Below are 24,288 nucleotides of genomic sequence, written 5' to 3'. Positions count from 1 at the left end.
AAATCAAAATCCTTCCTTGTCTTGAACTTCTTCAACTTGATTTCTTGAAGTTTTGTATCCATTGCCTTGGCTCTTGCTGAAGTTATCAAGTAATACCAACCAATCTGCAATGGATTATGTGAAGATATGTTGATGACTAACTTATGGTGAGCTAACTGGACTGCATGAACTTTCATTAGCTGTCTAGCCAACTCCATTAGGATGATCTTGTCGGTAGGATATCTTGGAAGCATATATGGCTTATCAACAAAACATCCAACTCTCATGTAAGTGAAAGTTGGGAACTGAAGGAACAAGCATCCATACTCATTCACCTTCTTCGAAGCTCCTCAGACACTCTCTTTTTCTTAAGTGTTTTATCAAACAAGCACATGAAGTGACCTAAGAAAGCATCCTGCACCCTCCTGTAATGAATCCTACTAGGTCTCAAAGTGAGTTGCTCATAATATTTCCATATCGGTACCAACGACCTGCCACCTTTGGTAGAAAGACCACGAAATTGTCTAAGTGACGCTGCTATGTACACTAAGTAGGAATTCATGTAGAAGGTGAGGGTGGTTGAAACTTGTGACAGCTGCTCACACACCACGAAATTGTCTAAGTGATGCTGCTATGTACACTAAGTAGGAATTCATGTAGAAGGTGAGGGTGGTTGAAACTTGTGACAGCTGCTCACACAGGTTATCATTGATGACTTCACCCCAGAAGATATGAGACTGACCTTTCCTCATGACTACAATGTATTTGTACATCCAGATCTCAAATACATTGGACCGTTTTAACCCCATTATCCTGCTCAGAATTGTGATCATATTACTGATTTCCTCAATGAAATCAGACCGATACAACTTAGGCCATCTAGAAAAACAGGTTCTAGGAGTCTTAAGCCATTTAGAGTTGATATGCCTTATGCAATCTGATCTTTTCTGTTTGCAACGATCAAGGGCATTCTTCATGGAAATATCTGCATATATTGGAGCTGCAGGAACCTTGAAGATCTTATTGATGGTTTTTGCGTCCAATCTGATGATAATATTACCATCATCATCCTTGATTGTCCCAGACCCTTTGTCAAAATGAGCAACACAGGCAAAACAAATTCTGGTTCCAAGGTAGCCACTAGGAAAGTGGAAACCGGGTGGATATGACTATTTAAGAGCAACTACATGCTATGACTTGGTGATCCTTTTGCTCTTTCAGGAAACTCAGATTTCATCGACAGGAGAGCAAACTTGAGAAGGAGAAATTTAATTCTGATAGTTGTCATACTTGTATTTCATCTTCTTGTTGGATGGAGATGCTGGCTCCTCTGTCATTGAACAAGAATCTGCAACACTGCGATGAAAACTTCAAAGAGTTAAGACGTCTTCACATGCTATTGGAGAAGCCATGATATCTTCCATAAATGAAAGAGCTTGAAAAAACAATGCCCGCTTTAGACCTATCATGGTATTTATGAAGAAAGTGGAAAAGAATGGAGAAACTTGAAATGGGTAATGTGATAGCGATGAGCAGAATTTCGGATCTCAAGTGGTGGACTGCAAGTGGAGCAAGTGGATAGCGAGCTTGGAAAGTGCAAGTGGAAGAGCACAAATGAAAGAGATGATGAAACCTTTACTTGCAATTGGGTCTTGGAGACCTGAATGCAAGTATGCAAACTTGTGAGATGGATAAAAGATAGCTTGCAATCGGATCTCTAGGATCCGATTGCAAGTAAGTGTGATTGCAAATGGAAAGGAAAAGGGCAAATGAAGTTGCAGTCGGGTCTTGGAGACGCGAATGCAAGTATGGAAGGTATAGCATGATTAATGAAGACTTGCAGTCGGGTCTGAAGAGGCCGATTGCAAATGAATGGCTTGCATAATTGAAATGTGCAAAATGGGAAAGATGCCAAGTCTTTTACTTGCAATCGGGTCTTGGAGACCTGAATGGAAGTGAACGAGATTATGTAAATAGTGAGCTTACAATTGGGTTTTGGAGGCCCGATTGCAAGCGTGGAAACTATGAAATGCAAGCGAAAACGATGGCCCACAATGAAAAGCAATGGAAATAATTCTCCGAACACACTTGGGGATAAATAACAAAGACTCAAGCATAAACGGAAACACTTGCCGAAGGGGAAGGATACACGCAAGGTCGGGTTATTAAAAGCCCAACGCACAAAGCACAAAACGTGCAGAGGAAGATGCAATAACACAAAGCAAAAACAAACAAAATGAATGCCCAAAGGAGAAGAAGCGAACACTTGAAAGAGCCATACCTGAAAACGGAGAAGAAAAAGCTTGAAAAACTCATCCAAAATGGAAATGCAACTTCAAACGGAGTTAAATGAAGCTCAAAACTTCTCTCAAAGATTTATATATGCTACCGAAGAAGAGCACTCCTATTACAATCCAAACACAACACAAATGCAACAAAAACTGGAACCCTTCTTAATCGCAACATGAAAGGAATGCAAGGAGAGTCGGATCGGGTTTTAGAAGGCTTAATGCATGCGTGAAATACACCCACTTTGGGGTTCGCAAGACATACTTGTAATCGGGGTTCAAACACCCGATTACAAGCAACAGTAAGTGATTTACAAACTAAGGAAAGAAAATAATAAAAATAACTTGCAATCGGGTACTTAAGGCCCAATTACAACTATTAGATGAACTTACTTGTAATTGGGTCTTAGAGACCTGATTGCAAGTAAAGTGATATTACTTGCAATAGAATTAAAAGTTCCCCTTTACTTGCAATTTGGTTTTTAAGGCCCGAAATTGCACAAAAAGGAAGGAAAAAGCCATCCAAAAGTAACCAAAGATTAGGCAATGACGATTAGAATACCCACTAACATTAAGACACAAACGAATACGAGTTTTGAACCTCATAAAACATGCATTAGAGATGAAAATTACGAATTCTAAGCAAAATTTTGTAGGGTTTGTCAATTTTTGAAAATTCAAAAATTAAGACAACAGATTCCCTTTCCATTCTTCTTTCAGGGCAGGGGCATGACACATTGTGTATTTGTGGACCTCATAAAACCAATTTTGGAAGCATTTAGGATCAGATCCTCAAAAGGAACCTGGAGAAAGGAAATAGATTATAAATACCTGCACTTCTGGTGCTTTAATTGCTGGAAAACAAGGCATCTAGGTGAATCATTTGGTGACAAATGTTGAGGATAAAGCCCATGAAAAGAAACCCTCAAAGAAGTAAAATTCAAACAAGATCAAAATAATATATTAAAGAAAAGGAATCGTGGGAGCATCAAGAAGAATAGGATGTCCCATAGGAACAGATTTATGAAGAGGAAGATCAGAAAATTACAAGGAAGATCCTCTGTTATTGGTGAAGAACAAAGATGATTAGAATAAATTTCATAAACAAGAGAACCAGGAAGAACATGTTGAAGTTCTATAATAATCTATTATTAGTGAGACTTTATCTCATGAGAAGCTGGCAACAATACGAAAAGATGGCTCTTGAAGAAGCCATCAACATGGTGAAGATGTTTACAATTCCAACTCTAAATTTGTTGCTAGTTATATATGTACAATGGTTAACATGGGCAGAATTCCAAGACAAGGAGAGATCCAAAAGATAAACAGATGGAAGTGGAGAATAGCCAACAACAGAAAAGTCAGTTATCAAACAAAATCTGAATTTGTTGCCAGATACAGGTACAATGGCTACTATGGAAAGAAAGCCATGACAAGGAAAAGTTCAAAAGAAAATCTTAGCGCATAGACAAAGAAGAAAAAAATACTGACTTAATTTTAGGTGGAAGCCTTAAGTTAGGGATGTTAGAGACATAAATGGATGGCTTTCAAAGCTGCTGATTGAGGAGTAGAAACTATAATCAAATTCTTTTTCTCTAAGAGACTAAAATAACTAGTAATTTAAGAAACTATTTCAACAAATGGCTAGGGCAAGATAGAACTCATTTTTTTTTCCTGAAGGTATGCCTATTTACCAGTCATACAATTATAAAAAATATTACCATGGATATAAAGGGAAGATTTTCTATTGCTATTTCCTTTTTCTATGGCCTTACGGAAGAGTTTTGTGATGCCCCCAATGCTGTATATTGGGCTCTTGGGATGGGGTTGGTGATTTTAGTGCCATGTTGAAGAATGATGAACAATATCATTAATATTTATAGAACATTCCTTCAAGTGCCATAGAAGATATTAGGAAAAATTTGCTTGTGATGAGCCTGTTAGTTTTATAATCGGAATGATAGCAATTAAATAATTCAATACAATGAATAAGGAGAACACCAAAATATCCTCGGAAAACCTTCCTTTTGAAGGTGAAAAACCCAGCAACAAAATTCTGATTATATTTATCAAATCTGGATATGATATTACAAGATTGCTTCACTCCTTGAAGCTATATGAACACATCAATCTGAATGTGAAATTCAAACTTCACTAGAATATCCTAACTGTGCAATCTTCTGATGTAATGATCCGAATTGCTGTAGGAAGACTTCGCTAAGCAGTAGGATGTTCGATCTGCACAGAATGAATATGATCTGCCACTAAATGAGTTCGGACTGTCGCAGAAAATTCGGTCTTGTCACAAACGAAACCGATCTGCTACATATGGATGCTGATCTGCTGATTGAATGTGATATCAATACCAACGAGGGAAGATAAGGTCTTCATATATATCCGCCAATAGATGTTATTCTTCAAGAGTCGGCTCCCTTCAAGGAGACACGACTTCACATAAAGCAACTTATCCCTTCAATAAGGGATGGCGGACTTTTGCCAAAAGTCGGCCCCTTTGATAATTATATTTATTTAATAACAAGCAAATTAGTTACACAAGTCGACATGAAGATTGCATATAAAATTGACTATATAATTGTCTAAGGCCGATTAGGCCAATTAGACAATCACGTTGGCTATGTCGGCTATAGAAGAATTCCAACCATAGCTACAACATCAACACTCCCTCTTAGCTAGGGAGCGATCCTTCTTGATATCCGAGTCATATAGTGACATCCACCATGGCTACTCCCAGAGGGTGGGTCCATCATGGCTACACCCATGAATGGAAAAAAAAAATGAACACAAGTGCCCATCACGGAATCACTCAACCTGATGTTGTCATCTCATCATGACGTTCATCATGGCTACTCCCAGAGGGTGAATGAACACAAGTGCTAAGTCATGGAGTCTCTCACATGACATCCACCATGGCTACTCCGAGAGGGTGGATCCACCGTGGCTACTCCCAGAGGGTGGAACAAGGGCTTTCACCTCAAACTTCTCTCTCACGAAGAAGAATGCATTAACAAGGGCTTGCACCTCAAACTTCTCTCACAGAGAAGAATGCATTAACAAGGGCCTGCACCTCAAACATCTCTCATAGAGAAGAATGCATTATAGTACATCTCAAGAAATCACTGCTGCTGAGATTCCCTCTCAGCAAGTGCTTCATTCCCCACAACTCTTAGCTTGTCTCGAAAATGCACAAATTCACTTTGGCAAGGGGCTTGGTGAGAATGTCAATCGTCTATTCCTCAGTACAAATGTATTTCAACTGAACAACATTCCTTTGTACCATATCTTTGATGTAGTGGTATTGGATCTCAACATGTTTTGTTCTGTCATGGAATACTCGACTGACAGATAGCTTCACACGGCTTTGGTTATCACAATGAATAATTTTAGGCTCCAACGATTGTCCAAACAATCATGCAAGGAGCTTTTGAAGCCACATTGCTTCGCGAGTTGCCACACATGTTGCAATGTATTCTGCCTCTGCGGTGCTCAGTGCCACTGAAGATTGCTTCCTGCTACACCAAGAGATCATAACGGATCCCAAACTGAAGCAACAACCAGAGGTGCTCTTCCGATCAATCACACTCCCTGCCCAATTAGAATCAGAGTAGCCATGCAGATTCAGATCCACACTGGAAGAGTATTTCAAGCCATATCCAACTGTGCCACACAAGTATCTCAAGATATGCTTGGCTGCAACTAGATGTATTTGCCTTGGTTCACACATGAACTGACTAAGTGCACTCACTGCATAGCAAATATCCGGTCTAGTGTTAACTAGATACATCAAGAATCCAATCAACTGCCTATACATAGTAGGATCCACAAGATCTGAACTAGCTGCAGATTCCCTCAATTTCTTCAAGTTAGTTTCCATTGGTGTGGACATGGACTTGCAATCTAACATTCCAAGTCTCTTCAAGATGTCAACGGTGTATTTTCCTTGACTTAGGATAATCTCATTAGACCTTTGCCACACTTCCAAACCTAGAAATAAATGCACGAGTCCTAGGTCCATCTCAAATTCTGAAGTCAACTCCTTGCATCTAATGATGAGATGATCTTCCCCCAGTAAGAAACAAGTCATCTACATATAGAACCAAGATCAAAACTTCACCATTGAATACCTTGAAGTAAAGATTCAGATCAACATCATTCTTGCAGAATCCTAAACTCACCAAGTATCTGTCAATTCTTTCATACCATACAAGAGGAGCCTACTTAAGGCCATATAATGCTTTCTTCAATTTGCATACATGAGACTCTTTCCCATGAATCACGAAGCCTTCAGGTTGCTCAATGTAGACCTCTTCTTCAATTACACCATTGAGAAAAGCTGTCTTGACGTCTATCTGATGTAGCTTCCATCCCTTAGCTGCTGCAATGGCAATGATGGTCTTGATGCAAGTATATCGAGCAACAGGATCAAATGTTTCCTCATAGTCTATTCCTTCTTTCTGAGGGAAACCACGAGCCACAAATCTAGCCTTGTACTTTTCAATGCTCCTATCAGCTGCATACTTAATCTTGTATAGCCATTTAGAAGATACAACCGACTTCCCCTCAGGTCTAGGAACAATATCCCAAACGTTATTCTTAATAATGGATTGATATTCTTCATCCATTGCATCTTTCCATACTTGCTATTTTGAGGCTTTCTCAACACTGGAAGGTTCAGTCTCAATAAGATTACACATCAATGCAACATAGCTACAGAATCTCTGTGGTTTTTACTTTCTTTGAATATGCCTCTAGTAGCTGCGAACTTTTCTGCCTCCTGCATAGTGTTCCTTGCTCAAAGAGGTCTCTTTTGGTTCACAACAATATTTGTAGGCCCATCAGTAGCATTCAAAGGCTCAACTGGATCATTATTCACTTTAGGTTCTATAGACTCCCTCTAAATCTCAGGAGCATGATCAACATTCATGTCTTGAGTAGTCTCATGATCTTCATCATCTATCTTCATGCATGAACCTTTGGATTTTCTGAATTTAACATCTTCCTTAAATGTAACATCTCTGCTCACTTCTATCTGTTTCTGACCTGGAATCTAAATTCGGTAGGCTTTAGAGGTTTCACTGTAGCCCACAAATATTCCTCTCTTGCCAGAAGGTTCCAACTTGGTCCTTTTGTCTTTGGGTATATGGACATATACTGGACACGCAAAGATCCTCAAGTGACTAACATCAGGCTTAATCCTTGAAAAGGCTTCTTCTGGAGTCATATTCTGCAATATCCGATGAGGACATCTATTTTGAACATACACTGCTGTTCTAGAAGCTTCTTTCCCAAAGAAAGGATGGAAGGTCTTGATCATGGATCATGGCTTTTGCAGCTTCAACAATAGATCCGTTCCTTCTTTCTACAACCCCATTTTGTTGAGGGTTGTAAGGGACACAAAACTCCCTCTTGATCCTTGCCTCAATACAGAAATCACGAAAGCTACCCAAGGTGTATTCACCTCCATTATCAGATCTTAAAATTTTAATTCTTTTTCCAGATAAGTTTTCTACTTGAGCCTTAAACTCTTTAAATCTACCTAGGACTTCAGCAGACTCTTTAGACCTTAAGAAATAAATCCAAGTCTTCCTACAGTAGTCATCTATGAAAGTTACATAATACAAAATTCCATTTGGGGATGCCATTGACATTGGCCCACATAAATCAGAATGTACAAGATCTAGAATTTCTTTAGACCTACTTTCACTACTATGAAATGGACTTTTAGTGTTTTTACCCATAGCACAACCTTTACATGTATTATAATGAACATGACTAAGTTTAGGAATACCTTTCACCATCTTCTCCAATGATGGAAGAGCCCTGAAATGTAGATGTCCAAGTCTTCTATGCCATAGTTCGCTGGAATTGAAAGAGTCATGTAGAAGAGCTTGAACTGAACGAGTGGAAAGCTTGTACAAACTCTCATATCGATTCCCAATCACACGAGCAGTCTTGATGCTGGAGTTCTTTCACAATGCAAGAACTCTCCCTTCTGAAAATACTACTTGATAACCTTTATCCTCCAAGGCTGAAATAGATATTAGATTCCTCTTGATTCCTGGTACGAATAGAACATCACTTAGATGAAGAGAAATTCCAGATTCTAGATTGAGTGATGTAGCACCAAATCCTTTCACCGAATAGCATGCATCATTTTCAATGATTACTTGAAGGTTAGACTCCCTTTCCACCAAATCGGAAAGATTTTCTCGATAGCCTGTGATGTGTCAAGAGGCCCCACTATCAATTAGCCAAGTGTCACTATCCGTGGGAACATTACTTGATAAGGCAGATATGAAGAGGAATCCATTAGAGTTCTCTTCAACTTCCTTTTGAGTAGAGACTTCATTAATGTTTGCCTCTTGTTGCTTAGGCCTTGTCAAACAATCTCTTGTGAAGTGACCAAACTTGTCACATCTAAAGCATTGGGTGTGGGAGAGATCTTTCTTCTTCTTCTTTGAATCAGGTGCAAAGCCCGACCTTTGATCTTTATTCCTCTTGAAGTTGCTTTTCTTCCAATTTCTTCCTTTCTTCTAGTAGATTGGGTGGCAAGAACACGAGTGTCTTCATTTTGAGAACTTTTGACAATTCCCCTTGCAGCCAACCTTGATTCTTGTTGGATGCAGTCAACACGAAGACGATCGAACTTAGGGATTTTGGATCTCCCACTTATACCTTGAATAAATGGATCCCAAGAATGACGAAGGCCATTCGATGCTAGCATGACAAGATCCTTGTCCACAACTTCATCTCCAATGGCGCTTAGCTGATCTTTCAATTCTAAAATCTTCATGAAGAAGTATATGAATGATTCTCTCTCCACCATCTTGACTTGATGAAGTTGTTGCCTCAATGCAAGTGCCTTGCTTGTGTTGTTGATCTCATACGTCCCTTCCAAGGTTCTGAACATGTCTCTTGCATTTGACATCTTGGAAATGATGGGCACTAGGTGATCCTTCACGAAGTCAATCAGGATCTTCTTTGCTTTGACAACATTCTTCTTGAACTGAAGTTTCTCTTCTTGATCTTCAGGTTCAGGCTGATCTTTTTCTTACACGAACTGAAGAAGATCATTTTCCTCAAGAGTAACAAGAATTCTGAACTTCCATGAAGTGAAATTCGAAGCACCTTCGAGTCTATCTTCAACCTTCAACGCGTACACCATTTTGATGCTGGAAATTGCTTCTTGAAGGTGAAGGAGGGAGAGCTTCGCTGCTATCAGACAATCTGGTCACGATCGATTCAAACCCGCTCTGATACCATGATAGTTTTATGATCAGAATGATAGCAAAATCTAAATCAACACAATGAACAAGGAGAACACCAAAATACCCTGGGAAAACCTTCCTCTTGAAGGTGAAAAACCCAGCAACAAAATTCTGATTATATTTATCAAATCTGGATATGATATTACTAGATAGCTTCACTCCTTGAAGCTATATGAACACATCAATCTGAATGTGAAATTCAAACTTCACCAGAATATCCTAACTGTGCAATCTTCTGATGTAATGATCCGAATTGCTGTAGGAAGACTTCGCTAAGCAGTAGGATGTTCGATCTGCACAGAATGAATATGATCTGCCACTGTATGAGTTCGGACTGTCACAGAATTCGGTCTTGTCACAAATGAATTTGATCTGCTGCGTATGGATGCTGATCTGCTGGTTGAATGTGATATCAATACCAATGAGGGAAGACAAGGTCTTCATATATATCCACCGATAGATGTTATTCTCCAAGAGTCGGCTCCCTTCAAGGAGACATGACTTCACATAAAGCAACTTATCCCTTCAATGAGGGGTGGCGGACTTTTGCCAAAAGTCGGCCCCTTTGATAATTATATTTATTCAATAACAAGCAAATTAGTTATACAAGTGGACATGAAGATTGCATATAAAATCGACTATATAATTACCATTAGGCCAATTAGACAATCACATTGGCTATGTCGGCTATAGAAGAATTCCGACCATAGTTACAACATCAACAAAGCCATGATTATATTGAGAGGTGGCACGGGGGGTGAATCAGTATAATTAATGATACAATCGTTTTTATTTCAACTTAACAATGACAATAACATCACTTCTACAGTATTATTCTCATAAGATCTAACTCTTGTTACTGCTGCTTTGATTTCTTTTTCTCATGACACTAAGATGCATAGTGGCCCATCATGTGACACTTGAAACACCTCATGTGACTTGAGTCTTTCTTTCCCCGGTCCCAAGAAGTTGATTCTGCCTCCTTGACCTTTTGACCTTTCTTGGTTTCACCTTTGTTATCTTCTTAACACATCTCCCCACTAAGGGCTAGGTTTTGTCTCTTTTCTACTCTATTTGAAACAATCTCCTATCGATTTTCCTTCTGGATGAAATTGTCCCAAAGCTTCTCAATATAAGGAGCACAAACACCTTGAACAAATAGTTTTTAGGATGGAGAGAATTCACCAAGGCTATAGATACCATCTTTTTTTCTTCCTCCACCTTAAACCTATTGTTATAAGCTGATCACGAAGTTATGTGATCTTCATAAGTAGGTGGCTACTGTGTTTGTGTCACTTAAGCATGTGGCATTGAATTTCTTGTTTAGGAGATATGTTCACATTTTGATATAGAGTGGTGAAGACATCAAACATCTTCTGTTTCTTTTCAGCAATGTGAGGAATCAAATGATCCTTCATGGAAGCCAAGATGATACACCGTCTTGACCTTCCTCTTGTTATGATCAGCCAAGTAGACCCATTCCCTGTGAATATTGGGAGTTTTTGTCTTTCCACATTCGGACTCGTCAGGGGTATCACCGTATTTCTTGCCTGATTGTGTCCTTGTGCATTGGACCTGGGTGGACTGTCTTGACCTCGACATTCTGGTGTTTGCGTTACACTCATGATCACGTATGAGTCCTCTACATGATCTCCTCCAATGTCCCTTGCACTTTGGATATCTTCAAACCCATTCTTACACTCCCTTTGTCCAGGGGTTTGTGGTTTAGTTCCTCCAATTCTCAATTCCTCTCCCGAGATAGATAGTTCTTGGATGTGTGTATGTTATTCTCAAATGCTTTGGTTAATTCACGTTGAGGGTCTCTTTCTTCTTCTTTGTTGTCCGTTGTCGTCTATATGAACGACTATTCTACTTGGTTGATAGGGTCTTTGTATGTTTCGTTAGGGAGTGGTAAGTGTCTGGCAATTTCTTCCCAATCTCCCTTTGATAGTTCTTCAGTGAAATTTTTCTCTCGTCTCAACTACAGCTTCGGCTAACACTTCAGCTTCGGGACTGGCTCCAATTTGGGAATTGTGCAACTAGATTTTCTTCGAATGTTTCTTGTAATCTTCTTCGTCATCCTCTTTGTTCTACAATCCTTAAAGATCGCATGATCACTTGGTCTTAATCACCTTGTGGCCTCTTCTCACCTTTATTGGGATCTAAGGTCATGAATCTCTCAAATCTGACCTGACTTATTTTAAGGCATCAATGCCAAATGTTTACTGCTATATCTGATAAATTAAATACATGAATTAATTGTAAAGATGACAATGCATACCAGATATAGGAGTAAAATGTATCTTTATTCACATGAAATTATTACAGAAGAAGACCCAGGATGATCAGACAAGGATTGGAGTTGATCCGACTAAAATTATACTACTTCCCTTGATGATACACACTATATTTAAAGGACCCAATGGTTGCCAAGAGGAACACAACTGCCAACCAACCGATGCTTATATCTACCTGAGAATGACAAACAAATTAATACATAGTCAGATAACAATATTATTGAACATAACAATAGACATTGTATTTTGGCTACATCTGACAATTCCCTCTAATAGGTAGCAGCTGTTTCCATCCATGAAACCTAAAAAGATTTCAGATTGTTTGCTTTGATACCATCTGAAAATTTAAGACCATGTTATGAAGATTCTGCACTTAAGGAATTCACCTAAATTGTCTAATTGAAACATTAATTAGAACTACAATCCTGAGTATGTTAACTTGTAAACTAAAATCTGCTGAAAGTACCCAAAAAAATACTGAAATAGATAACTTGCTGTCTGTATATTTTTTGTTATACTGAATTTCCTGTCTGCAGTTATTTTTTTAAAAGATAGTACAAAAGATAGTACTCAGGTATTAAATAGACTCAAACTTGGGCGACGTACAAAAGAAAAACCTTAATTTTTGGTTGCCTATCTTACAGAATAACTGCCCAGCAGTAAAGCAGGAAGATAAAACTCTTAAACAAATGTCTGCTGTTGGCCCAGCAGAAAACTAATAATATATGGCTGCTGTTGGCCAACAGAAATCTAAAAGTATATGACTGCTGTCTGCCCAGAAAGAAGCAGCAGCATGTAAAAAATGTCTTAAATCAGCACCTCAAATAAAATACGAAGAGTGCCTAAACTTGGACAAAATCTGTTCCTAAAACAGAAGTTACAAAAACAAAATTGGGTCTGACTTTTCTAGCACCCAGCAGGCAGAATTAATCACTAAAATTAGGGTCTGATTTCTCCTAATTTCTGCACCACCAAAGCACTATCTTAGTGACCGCTAAAAACTCTTTACACATGTCAGTCTTTTTTGTTTTTACCTTTTTGCCATCCTTATCGGTTGAAGGTTTATCTCTTTTGAACCTAGACTCTTATTCTTCTTCAACATTATTTTTGTCAAGTACTGCTGCTATTCCTTGTCTAACTGTCTTTGGTACATAGCATGATACTTTGATGTAGGTACAATCTTCAAACTTCCTCAAAACACTTTTTGCTTTCCATTTATACAGTATTGTTGCTTTGTATCTTTTACTGAGGCTTTTTCCAACATTTGTATCAGATTTAGAATCCTTATATTATAGTCTTTTATTGATTCATCCTTGTTTTAGACTCGTTAACTCGTTCATTATTTGGGAATTTGTGAGTCATTTTTTAGTTTCCGTAATGAATGCTGTTTTCACTGCTACCTGGTATCTTTCTCATCAGTATTCAGTTGATTGTATCATTTATTTATCTACTCTTGCATTGTTCTCGAGTGTTGAGACATGGACCAGCTAGGACTCGAACCTAGGACCTTCCATACGCTGCTGGAGTGCTCTACCACTGAGCTACTGGCCTCTCTTGGACCAGTCCATCGTCGGTCCGGGTGTAACTTATTTCCAACACCAACACCCCCCCTTAAGCCACACCTCTCGTGTGCTTGGGGCTCCTAGCCTAGACTTGGCTCTGATACCATGTTGAGACATGGACCAGCTAGGACTCGAACCTAGGACCTTCCATACGCTGCTGGAGTGCTGTACCACTGAGCTACTGGCCCCTCTTGGACCTGTCCATCGTCGGTCCAGGTGTGGCTTATTTCCAACACCAACACCCCCCCCTAAGCCACACCTCTCGTGTGCTTGGGGCTCCTAGCCTGGACCTGGCTCTGATACCATGTTGAGACACGGACCAGCTAGGACTCGAACCTAGGACCTTCCATACGTTGCTGGAGTGCTCTACCACTGAGCCACTGGCCCCTCTTGGACCAGTCCATCGTCGGTCCGGGTGTGGCTTATTTCCAACACCACCATTGAGAAGTATTTCAGACAGGTTTCATGATCAACATCAGATTGTCCTGTAATAACATGCATAAGCATCAAACATGTTCTTTACAACTATGAGGTATATGGAGATATATTCAGCATTTACTCACTTAAAATAGATATATAACAGAAAGGAATTTAGCAAAAAGAAGCAGGAAACAACTATAAATTGCCAGAATATGATGATTTCAGTATTTCTACATTGCCCTTTTACGACAACCTTTTCAAAATGAACTCATATAACTAAATATACCAAATCGAAGAAATTAGAATTTAATCTACTTCATGCTATCTTACCAAAATAGAATGCATCTTCTATCCCTTTTGTTGTCTTTAGTATTTGCTCATGCATAAAAAGGGAAAACTAATAGAATACTGACAATTGAAGTTGAGAGTTGTAAAACAAGATTTATTGGGTTAACAATGAAAGTGGCATTCCCAGGAGTTGAATCATTTTGAAATTTGAGGCTGAAAATTGCCATAAGACACTTCTCTCAATATTTTGAAAATATATTACAGGGTATAAAGATTGTCATTTACTTATTCCATGAGTTCAAAGGCATTTATTTGATTGGATTTTTAAGTTCTAAAGCTAATTGTCAAACACCGCATGCTGATTAGTAGTCACAATTGGGAAGTTAACAAATATTAGAAAGGGCTTAAGTGCAAATATTCTAATCTGATAAACAAATGATTGTAGATTCCCTACAAAGAAAATTTACATGTGCCAAAAAGTCACATTTTAACTCATACAGGTAATTGAGAAAACATGGAGACTTTAAATTTCCTGTTAATTCTCTGAGTTTCCATCTTCTCAATGCAATCTCTCTTTAGCTATAGTAACAGACTGAGTGACTTCATTTGATGCTGAAGTTCCAATGTATTGACTTTTTTTTTCTTTTTTTTAATGCTCTATAAATAGGACTGATGCTTTTAGCCAATTCTCGAGTCTTATATGGGATTGGAAATTTGTGCAGAGAGATATGCTTTACTGTGGGAATTTCCATTGAAAAGCTTGCTCAGAATAAGCTTACCCAAGTCAGTTCTAAAAATGGGGTTTATCAAACATGAGGGAACATATTGTGAATGCCTATTTATTGTCCTGAATTATTTGTAGTGTTTGGGGATAATTATATGGATGTACATTACAAGGCCCATTGAATTATACTGTAGGATATATGCATATTCAGTTAGATAACATCACGGGGTAACTGAATAATTAGTGAGCATGAATTTCTCGCTCCATTGAAATTATGATTATCTCAACTTTGATGTTTGGAACGGACTTTATATTTTAGACTTAGGTTTAAAACATTACCAATTTCATGCTTGTATGCTTCATGACTGAACTCTATCAATGTTGTTTCTTTTCCTTTTTTCTTGAGTGTATCATTCCCATTTAGTATATGCCATAGATTTTGTTTGCACTTAAATTCAATGTTAGGAAGACAATGCTGTGGCTGAGACCTATTAATGCTATGAAGTTATTCGTAGTTATAGGTTTTTTAACTCAATTATGTTTGGGCATATGATATTTTTTCAAGGTTCGCGTTCTCATCAAATTTTTGTCATGTCTGTCCAATGTTTTTCAGGCACAATCTCGTATTTTTGAGGAATTTCGAATTCTTGCTTCATATTCAAGAAATGATGGCTTATTCTTCAAAACTCTGTATCAAGCACCACGAGTACTTGCAAATCAATCAAAAATGTCAACTTTGACAAGAGAGGCAAGATTTTTAATTTCTCAGAAATCTTTGCATATGTAGACATATATTAATGAGGTGATTCTTTTTTACACTAGAGCACTTAGTATCTGTTAATCTAGAAGTATTCAGTATTTTAGCTGTAGCTCCACTATGTTGAATCCTGGTTCTAGTGTTTGCTGATCAGACAATTTTTTTATTGAATGGGGTCTTCAATTTTTCAAAAGTGGGGTTCCTTGGCAAGTGCTTGGTTTGGTGTTTCTTTTAAGGAATTTGGTCCATAAGTAATTGATTCTAGGTTCTATTTTTGCAAGTGGGGTGCTTACCCTATGCATGTCTTAAAATTGCTCCTTGAATGGGGTCTCCAAGTCTTCAAAAGTGGGGTTTTTTTGCCATGCTCCTTGTTGGAATTTTGGTTAAGGACTCTGTTCCACAAGTAGTTGATTTTGGGTTCTAGGTTACAGCTCTCATATTATTTAAAATTAGCCGACACAATTGTTCATCACTAATTACGCTTAAGCACTTGAGTTTCCCAAGCTTTGAGATTCTTCAGTTCTTGGAGTATACAAAGATGTCGTATGTCTAGATTATGCTCAATTAGTTTATTCTGTTGCATCTGTACAACCTTGTACCTTTATTATAGATCTAAAAACATTCCAATGAATCTTTCATAGTTTGAACTTTGATCAAATGCTATTGCACGTCTATATTTTTTAAGGTTCTTTTAAAGCATTTAAAAATGTGCTAGGAGAATAGCAATTTAATTGGGTCTACTATACCGAGGAATCTTTGGAAATATATGTTACTTATGATACCATTTTTTCACTTTAAATAAATAGGCCTGCAAGACTCATTTCTTAACAATAGATAAATGAACTAACTCATCCATGGAGGTAGTTGGGGTTGTACTGTTCCAAAGGAGTAGCAGTAAAAAGAAGAGATCCACTGCACCCACGATGAAAAAGAGACAGAAAACTAGGTGCAGAAGTAGGAAGTCACTGGGTACTGGCGGGATATTCAGAATCAGAATATGAAGGCGTGGCAAAAGAATTGGGGGGATCTCTCATCATGAGAGGACACATGAGTGGAGAGTGAACCTATTTAGATACTAGTTCAAGAGATGAAAAGGTGTGGAAGGGTTAATAAAAGAGCAAATGAATATTATACAACTAATAGGACAGGCAAAGAAGGATTTTAGAAACGGTGATCCAGCTTAATGCCACTAGTGGATTATCCTGATCAGACATATTGGACGCCCTACCCCAATCCCTTTAGGGTCATTTTATAGAAGATTATGAAGGAAGGAGGAAGGCACAAGAATGTATTGCTGGAATCAAGGAGGAAGCAATCTATCAGATGATTGGAGAGAAAAAATCGTCCAAAGAAGAAATTAAAGCCTTGCAGCAACAACAGAAGAGAAAATTAGACCAAACAAAAGATCTAAAGCTCTCATATAGGCTGTAGACCATGAAAATCTTTTGGCAAGAATGAAACAGGAAGAAGACCCAAATAAAAATATCAGTAGCATTAGAAAACCAACTACAGGAGCAAAAAGAAAATTCATAAAAAGAGATGGAAGTGGTAAACCTCTTGGCCCGTCAGACATTACAAAATGAAACCACAGATAAAGATGCTACAAAAAGGAACAATTAGACAAAGAAGTTGAGCAAAAGAAAGTTTTAGATAAAAAGGAAAGAAGCCACAAGATGGGAAGCAAAGAGGATTGAGAGAAAGGGAAAAGGAAACAGAGGAAGAAGAAAAAAGGAAGAAGGAAAAAAAAAATGGAAGAAAGAAGAGGAGAAAAGAAAGAAGGCCTAGGAGGATAGGAGAAAGGAGGAGGAGGAAGAGGAGGAAGAGGAGGAGAAGGAAGAGCAGGCGTAACTTCTAGAAGGAAACTAGTTAACTGTAGGTGGCTACATCAAGCATAGTATTGACTGAAACAACATTATATACACCGTGAGACCTTTTGCAGAGGATTAAGTCAGTGCCAAGATTTCTCCTTGGTTAACACCACTCCAGGGATAATTTAATCCAGAACAGCAGGGTAGGTTGTTAATTTAAAAAGAAGCAGTGCCAAGACTTCTCCTTGTTTAACAGCACTCTAGGGATAATTTGATCCACACCAGCAGGGTAGATTGTTACTTGAAAAAGTTAACTCTGATCCAGAAACAAAGCCTGGGGGATGTCCCACTCTGTAGCATTACAACAAATTGGATGAAGAGATGTGTTGAGTTGAAGAAGTGATAGGGGAAGTGATTAGATGATCCATTGGACAGGATTGAGCTCAATATGATCCAAATCCTAGCCTGCACATGGAAAACAATTGTAGGCCACCATCGACAATCTGCTCACACATATGACACCTTCTGAAGAACAAAACGTGCTTAAGGTATAGGCAGAGTTTTGTACCATTTATGCTAAGATTTCAGTTGATGGTTGGAGATTTATATGACATGAACCATGCTTTAGATGTGAGGTGGAATTGTTAGATGGTTCAACCACCTTAGGCACATGCCATGAGTGATTTAGCCATATATTTTACTTGGCAGAGATCTTGTTCACTGAAGCCAACTTCGCTGATAGGCAGAAATTTGTGTTGGGTTAGCCACCTTTGCTAGAGGGCAGGGATTTGACATGGCTGTGCCATATGATAATTTTTCCACTTTGTCATTCCCACACACTATGTAATGTGCCAATTGGACAACCTTGAAAAATAGGTGATTTCTCAAACATGTGCAAACTGAAACAAATTATCAAATGCGAAGTGTGGATGCCAAACCCTAGCTGATCAACACTAACACAATATTCCAAATCCCTTGTAAATCAAATATGAAACTTCAAAGATTAGTTTTGAACCCTCTCAATGCTGATAAACAACTTTAATGCTACATGAACTAAGAATCTGATTAGTTTGTGTCAGAATACATCTAGAATTATTTCTGATATGACAAGTATAAAACCCTAGGTTGCCAAATATACTCAGGTATAATTATAACAGCCATTGGAAACCCTAAAAAATGAATTTTATTCAATTGTAGCAGCTGGAAACAATTTGCAGACTTAAAACAATGACCTAAGTCTTTCAGATCACAGCATTAGCTGTGGTTCAAATGCCCCCAAGTTGTAGCAGCAAGGTGGGTGGTTAGGAATGATTGAAACAACAATTAATGTTGCAAGATCTAACCTCCACAATGATGGTGCTCCAAAATAAATTACAGAAAATGCAGGTTGCAGTGATAAGTTGCACAATTGCCCTCCAAAAATAGTGCAGAACTTGTCTAAAATGGTGGCTTATTGAATAACATGCAATTAGTGTTGATGTAGCTGCCCTTTCGAATGCTACACCCACAAAAATGGTTGGATCTGCCGAATGCAGCAATAAATGATTGCTAGCTGCCGTAAGAAGATGGTGCAAATCCTCCTTGGAATACTGGTCCCTAATTTCAGCAACAATTGTGATGATTACCATGCAAATTATGTTCAAAAAATTTAAAAAACATACAGAGTCTAATCCAGAAACAACTACAATAATGATTATGGATTGTGGAAAACTAATTTTCCTAATTGTGATGACTACCATGCAAATTATGTTCAAAAGCCACTGAAATTAGAAGTTGATAATGCTAGCAACTTCCCCTCAATGTGGCACACTAGATCGAGCATGAAGTGGTGTTGATTAGCAAACAAACACTGAAAACTCTGAAAATCAGCACATGAGACCATAGTTGGCAAACTTGCAGAGTACTCGACGAGTTTTTCTGACTTTTACTTGCTGAAAAACTTGCCCGAGTTTTTGCAAAAAGCTCGTCGAGTACTCGCCGAGTTTTTTGCAAAAACTCAGGTACACTAAAAAAAGAGGCCCAAACACGTCAAAAAATTATCTATTTTTGTTTTTTCAGGTCAGTTTCATTCTCTTCATCAGAATATATACATTAAATGTCAAGTATAAGTGGCTTATACTTTAAGTTATATTTCATTTATATATTGGCAGAATGTTTGAGAGTGGTTTCAGATCTATAGGAGTTATAATGCAAATTCTAGGTTTTAGAAGATCTTTTAATTTTTCAGACAGTCAAATTTCAGTAATCAGTATGCTCCTATCAACATTCTCTCACTCTCTCTATCTCACTCACTTTATCTGCCCCGAATTTTAGACCTATCTATGTCCCTATCACTCTTCCTCTATCCCCCTCTCTACCACACTCCTCCTCACTCTCTCCTCTCTCCCCCAAGATCTAGACCTATCTCTCTACCCCTCTCTTTCTCACCCTCAAACCCCGGTGAGGGGTGCTACTCTCAACCTAATTTTAATTTGCAGATGCTTGGTGCAAAGTTGGGTTGGAAATACCCCACATCTCAAAAAATTTGCCCTCAAAATCTTATGTCAGCCTTGTAGTTCATCCAATTGTGAGCACAATTGGAGCTTGTTTGAAGCAATCCACACGAACAAAAGGAGCAAGTTAGTGCAAAAACGCCTCAATGACCTTGTCTTTGTGCAATATAATCTTCGATTGTGCGTAAGGAAGGTAGAGGAAGTAGAAGGTGGTCCAATTGACTTGGATGATATAGTTCCTTACAGTGATTGGACATCACAGGAGCAACCTCCATTGTTTTTCGAGGATGACATCACTGATTTGGAGAGGCAGGCTATGGAGGAGGAGGGGGGTGGATTTGGTTTCACACTGGATGACATTGAGGATGAAGAGGATGAGGATGAGGAGTCATTGCCAGTGCCAAAAGCAGGTGGAGACATAGCTTCATCTAGGATGGAGGACGAGCCAGCCATACTGAGCGAGGAGGCACAGTCACGCCCACTGTAGACTTCTAGGACTAGACCCTCTAGTTCTACCTCTCCCCTCGTTTTCGCTAGAGTTGGGAAGAGGAAGTTGTAATTGTAATGATGTATTTACTTTTGGTTTTACAAAAACTATTTACTATTTTGCTTCTAGGCTTCCAGCCATCAACATTCCTCATGAGGATGCAATTTTGTTAGACACTTTGCATTTAAATATATCTAGAATCAACTTGTTTCTTTTGTGTTCTCATTTATTGACTCATTGGATGCATCTTCTTATTAAGTTTTGGAAAAAAAATGCATTTTTAATTGAATTTAAGCATGTTTTTAAGTTGTCGAGTTTTTTTTTCTGAGTTTTTCTTGAATTTTTTTTTTCAGGCCTTGGTGAGTTTTGCCGAGTTTTGCCGAGTGGCGAGTAGTTCATCTATGCATGAGACCCTCCAAAATCACAAACAACAAATTTGCTTGCAAATCCAATCGCTCCAAATCTAAAAATCACCAAAATCAGCACACATGCTATCCCTGATGGAATTGCCAATGATGGAGATTAGGGCTTTTGTTCTCAAATCTGAGAGTAGAAATCCAAGAGATCCATCCTCCAAGATCTCCATTCAACCAAAAGTTTTCGTCTTTAGTTGTGAAATTAAACACAATGATCAAATTCCTGAAAAGCTGGATTACAAAATGGAGAGAATATATGATGTACAAGTTAAAACAAGCTCATCCTTTATGTAGTTTTCCAAAATTGGTCCATCAGTCTAATTTCCTCAAGTTTTTTAAAATTTTTTTTATTTTAAGTATTTAACAATACTTTTTAATTTAATATTAGTGTTTAGAAAACTTTTTATATTATTTTAATAATTAATTATTATGTTTGATCTGATGTTAGGATCTATGACTGTTGCATGTGAGATGTTAACTTTTGCAATGATTAAATGAAGGTCTTAAAATTACAATCAAATTGCTTAAATAAACATAATAATCAAATAATGATAGATTGAACAGAAGAGAGAAAGAAGATTGAAGACAAAACACAAGTTGATAATGGAGTTCACCAATTGGCTACGTCTCCGGGTCCCTCCAATGGAGTGGTCGATCCTTGTTTCAGTTCCAGAAAATGGTTGCAAAGCACCTCAATGGTTACAAAGACTCCTTATGTCTCCTTGGTCAATAACGAATTACAAAAGTCCTCCTCCCACGTACAACAAGCTCAAATTCAAGCTCCCAATGCACAGAGACGAACCATTCACTATCAAACTCTCCAAAATAATTTCTCTCACACTTCTCCAGTCTCAATTCACTACCAAATTTCCTCCTCCCAAACTCACAACATACCCCCCTTTTTATACACACATTTTGCCAAATATGGTTTAAAACCATATGATTGTTCAATCACTCATATCTCCCAATTTTAACACTTAATCTTTTAAAATTATACTGAACCCTTAAAATTATTGGCTCAAGCCCTAACAATATAATCTCGGGTTGGTTTTTAAAATTATTAATAGTTGGGTTTGTTTGAATTAGTTTATCCTTGCAAATGGGGGAGGGCTCGGGTTTGGCCGGAGCCCTAAACTCACGGTTTATCATATAACAAAAACCAAAAATCGGAAATACCCGCAACTGCATTGGTGGAGAGAAAAATGTGAAGAGTGGAGGTCGGTGGTTTAAAATTGGTCAACTCCCTTTTTAGCAAATGAACTATCCTTAGCCTAGAAGTTAAATAGAAACCGCCGAGAATAGAACCCAAGGAAAGCGGATGGCCTGGTGGCAGTGCATAAGAATAGGAGATGGGAGGTTCATAGTTCGAACCTCATAACACACATTTTAACCAACCAAATCTTGATTTACTTCTATGAGGTGCCACATGGAATTTGAAACTATTTTGAGCATATCCGCCTGGATCAATGTTGCCCCTTAAATTAGAAATAAATGGGCCCAATGTTAAATTATATTATTAATTATTTCCCTTGCTTTATCTTTTGGCCTACAGGAAATGGGAATAGGTTGGAGGTCTTCTCCGTGTCTCTATTTCTTAAAAGGGAATGTGACACACTATGATATAGAGCCATATCTGTTGAATATGGTGTCCAATTATGATAAGTAAAAAATGTCAATAGTACAATACATGGATATAGAAGTCACTATTACATACACTCCCACAAATTTCTCTTGAGTGTTTGGGGCTCTATGCATGGGGCTTTTAATAGTAAAGCGCATCAATAATGTTAGCAAGTTACAAAAAGAAATGGATGTTCAAATGTTATGTGGAGATAATTTAACGAGTAAAGAATTGGTAAATATATGGAATTAGGGGGATAAGGGTTTGCAAAAGGATTACTTAGCGACGAACGAATGGTGATGTATCTTAGATCTTATTAAAAGTAGATTTTAGAGTGCAGTATGGATGACTGATTATATGATTGGGGTTAGCAAGGGGGAAATCTACAAGTGGGGAGAGCTATTTTTTATGAGAATCCAAGGATTACTCCCCTTGAAGGATAAGGGATTCTATGGCACAACATGCTATAGAACTTTTTTCGGATATAGTTTACACATATGTACTATCTTTGGCAGCTGGTAGGTTTCAGCCAAATTTAGATAATGACTCCACTTGGCCATTTATATTTAGGTGGAAGTCTTTGGGTATTTCGATAGTGGATGGAAAGGGAGAGGAAGTAAAGATTGGCTATACCTTGAAAAAAAAGAAAAAAACACAAGTTGAATAATCTTCCATTGAAGAAGAAGAGCCCATAGATGACGGGGATAGTGAAGGTGACTAGGAAGCTGATATTGGGTAAACAATTATACTTTCTTCCCCTACCCAGTTGAGTTATTTAAGGAAGCATCCTAGCATATTGACGAGTGACTAAATTTTGTGTGGGCTTCTATTGATGTTGTGGAGTATCCTTCTGTGAGCCATATGCACAATTTGTAGGAGCCTACTCAAACAATTCCTAACATTTTTCAGTTAGAAACAAGTCCTATACGACAACATGATCATATGGATATTCGTCCGTTGTACAATTTGAGCTACATAGCTTAGCACCTAGTGAGGATGATGAGATTTTGATTTAGATCTCGATGTCAGATCTTGCTAATTCACTTACGCTACATTAAAGGGTTGAAACCTATGGTGCATATAATGTGTGAAGTGGCAGATATTGCATGGAGGTTAAATAGTGCCCTTTCTCCCCTATTTTTACAAGAGGCCTGATGTTTTCAGTAGTTTGTTGAAGGGGAGTGCCATAATGAATTCAGTAAACTTTTTATTTCTCTTGGGTGACCAACTACATAATTACTAGAGATGTGTAATGGACACCCAAGAATGCCCAAAAACTAACCCCACTGCTGATAGGAATTTAGTCAAACAGTTTGCAGCCAACTCCTTATTCCTCCGTTTAATGTTTCAATGTTTTTTTTTGTTTTTAAGTCTTTGCACAGGTATGGAACCACATAACATGAACTAAAAAGAATTTACAATAATAGGCAAGCTGGAAATTGAACTACTGCTGTTATAATATTATTTCCAGAATTAACAAAAATCAAATACATAGCAGGTTATTTTCAACTCACTAAATACTCCAGCATTTTGACATAATGTTCCAATCAAAGTTTCTAATTCTGCTACTACAGTAACATGAATAGTGCTGCATGAATAGTGCCAGGTGAATAGTGCCGCGTGAATAGTACCCGCGTGAATAGTGTCGCGTGAATAGTACCCACGTGAATAGTGTCACGTGAATAGTGTCACGTGAATAGTACCCGCGTGAATAGTGTCGCGGCCTGTAGCTGGAAATGCAACTAAATAATGCTGCTGCTTGTAGCTGGAAAAGCACCCAATCTGCCTGTAAATGAAGCTGATAGCGAAGGATTCCAAAGGCCAAACCCCAAGAGAATGACGTCTAGAATGTCACAAGAGAGG

At 38.1% G+C, this 24,288-nt stretch overlaps 1 protein-coding gene across 2 annotated transcripts in view; it reads left to right on the top strand.

Annotated features, from left to right (window-relative positions):
- The window catches only part of LOC131034008 (uncharacterized), a 96,061-nt gene that overhangs the window by 49,664 nt on the left and 22,109 nt on the right, over window positions 1–24,288 (top strand). For both annotated transcript variants that reach the window (XM_057965336.2, XM_057965337.2), the window contains exon 4: window positions 15,458–15,592. In XM_057965336.2, the coding sequence (XP_057821319.2) occupies window positions 15,458–15,592 (135 nt within the window). The remainder of the gene's footprint in view (window positions 1–15,457; window positions 15,593–24,288) is intronic.

Source organism: Cryptomeria japonica, chromosome 2, assembly GCF_030272615.1.
Source record: "Cryptomeria japonica chromosome 2, Sugi_1.0, whole genome shotgun sequence".
NCBI lineage: Eukaryota > Viridiplantae > Streptophyta > Pinopsida > Cupressales > Cupressaceae > Cryptomeria > Cryptomeria japonica.
The sequence above is the reverse complement of the archived record's forward strand: the minus strand, read 5'-3'. Positions and strand labels throughout refer to the sequence as shown.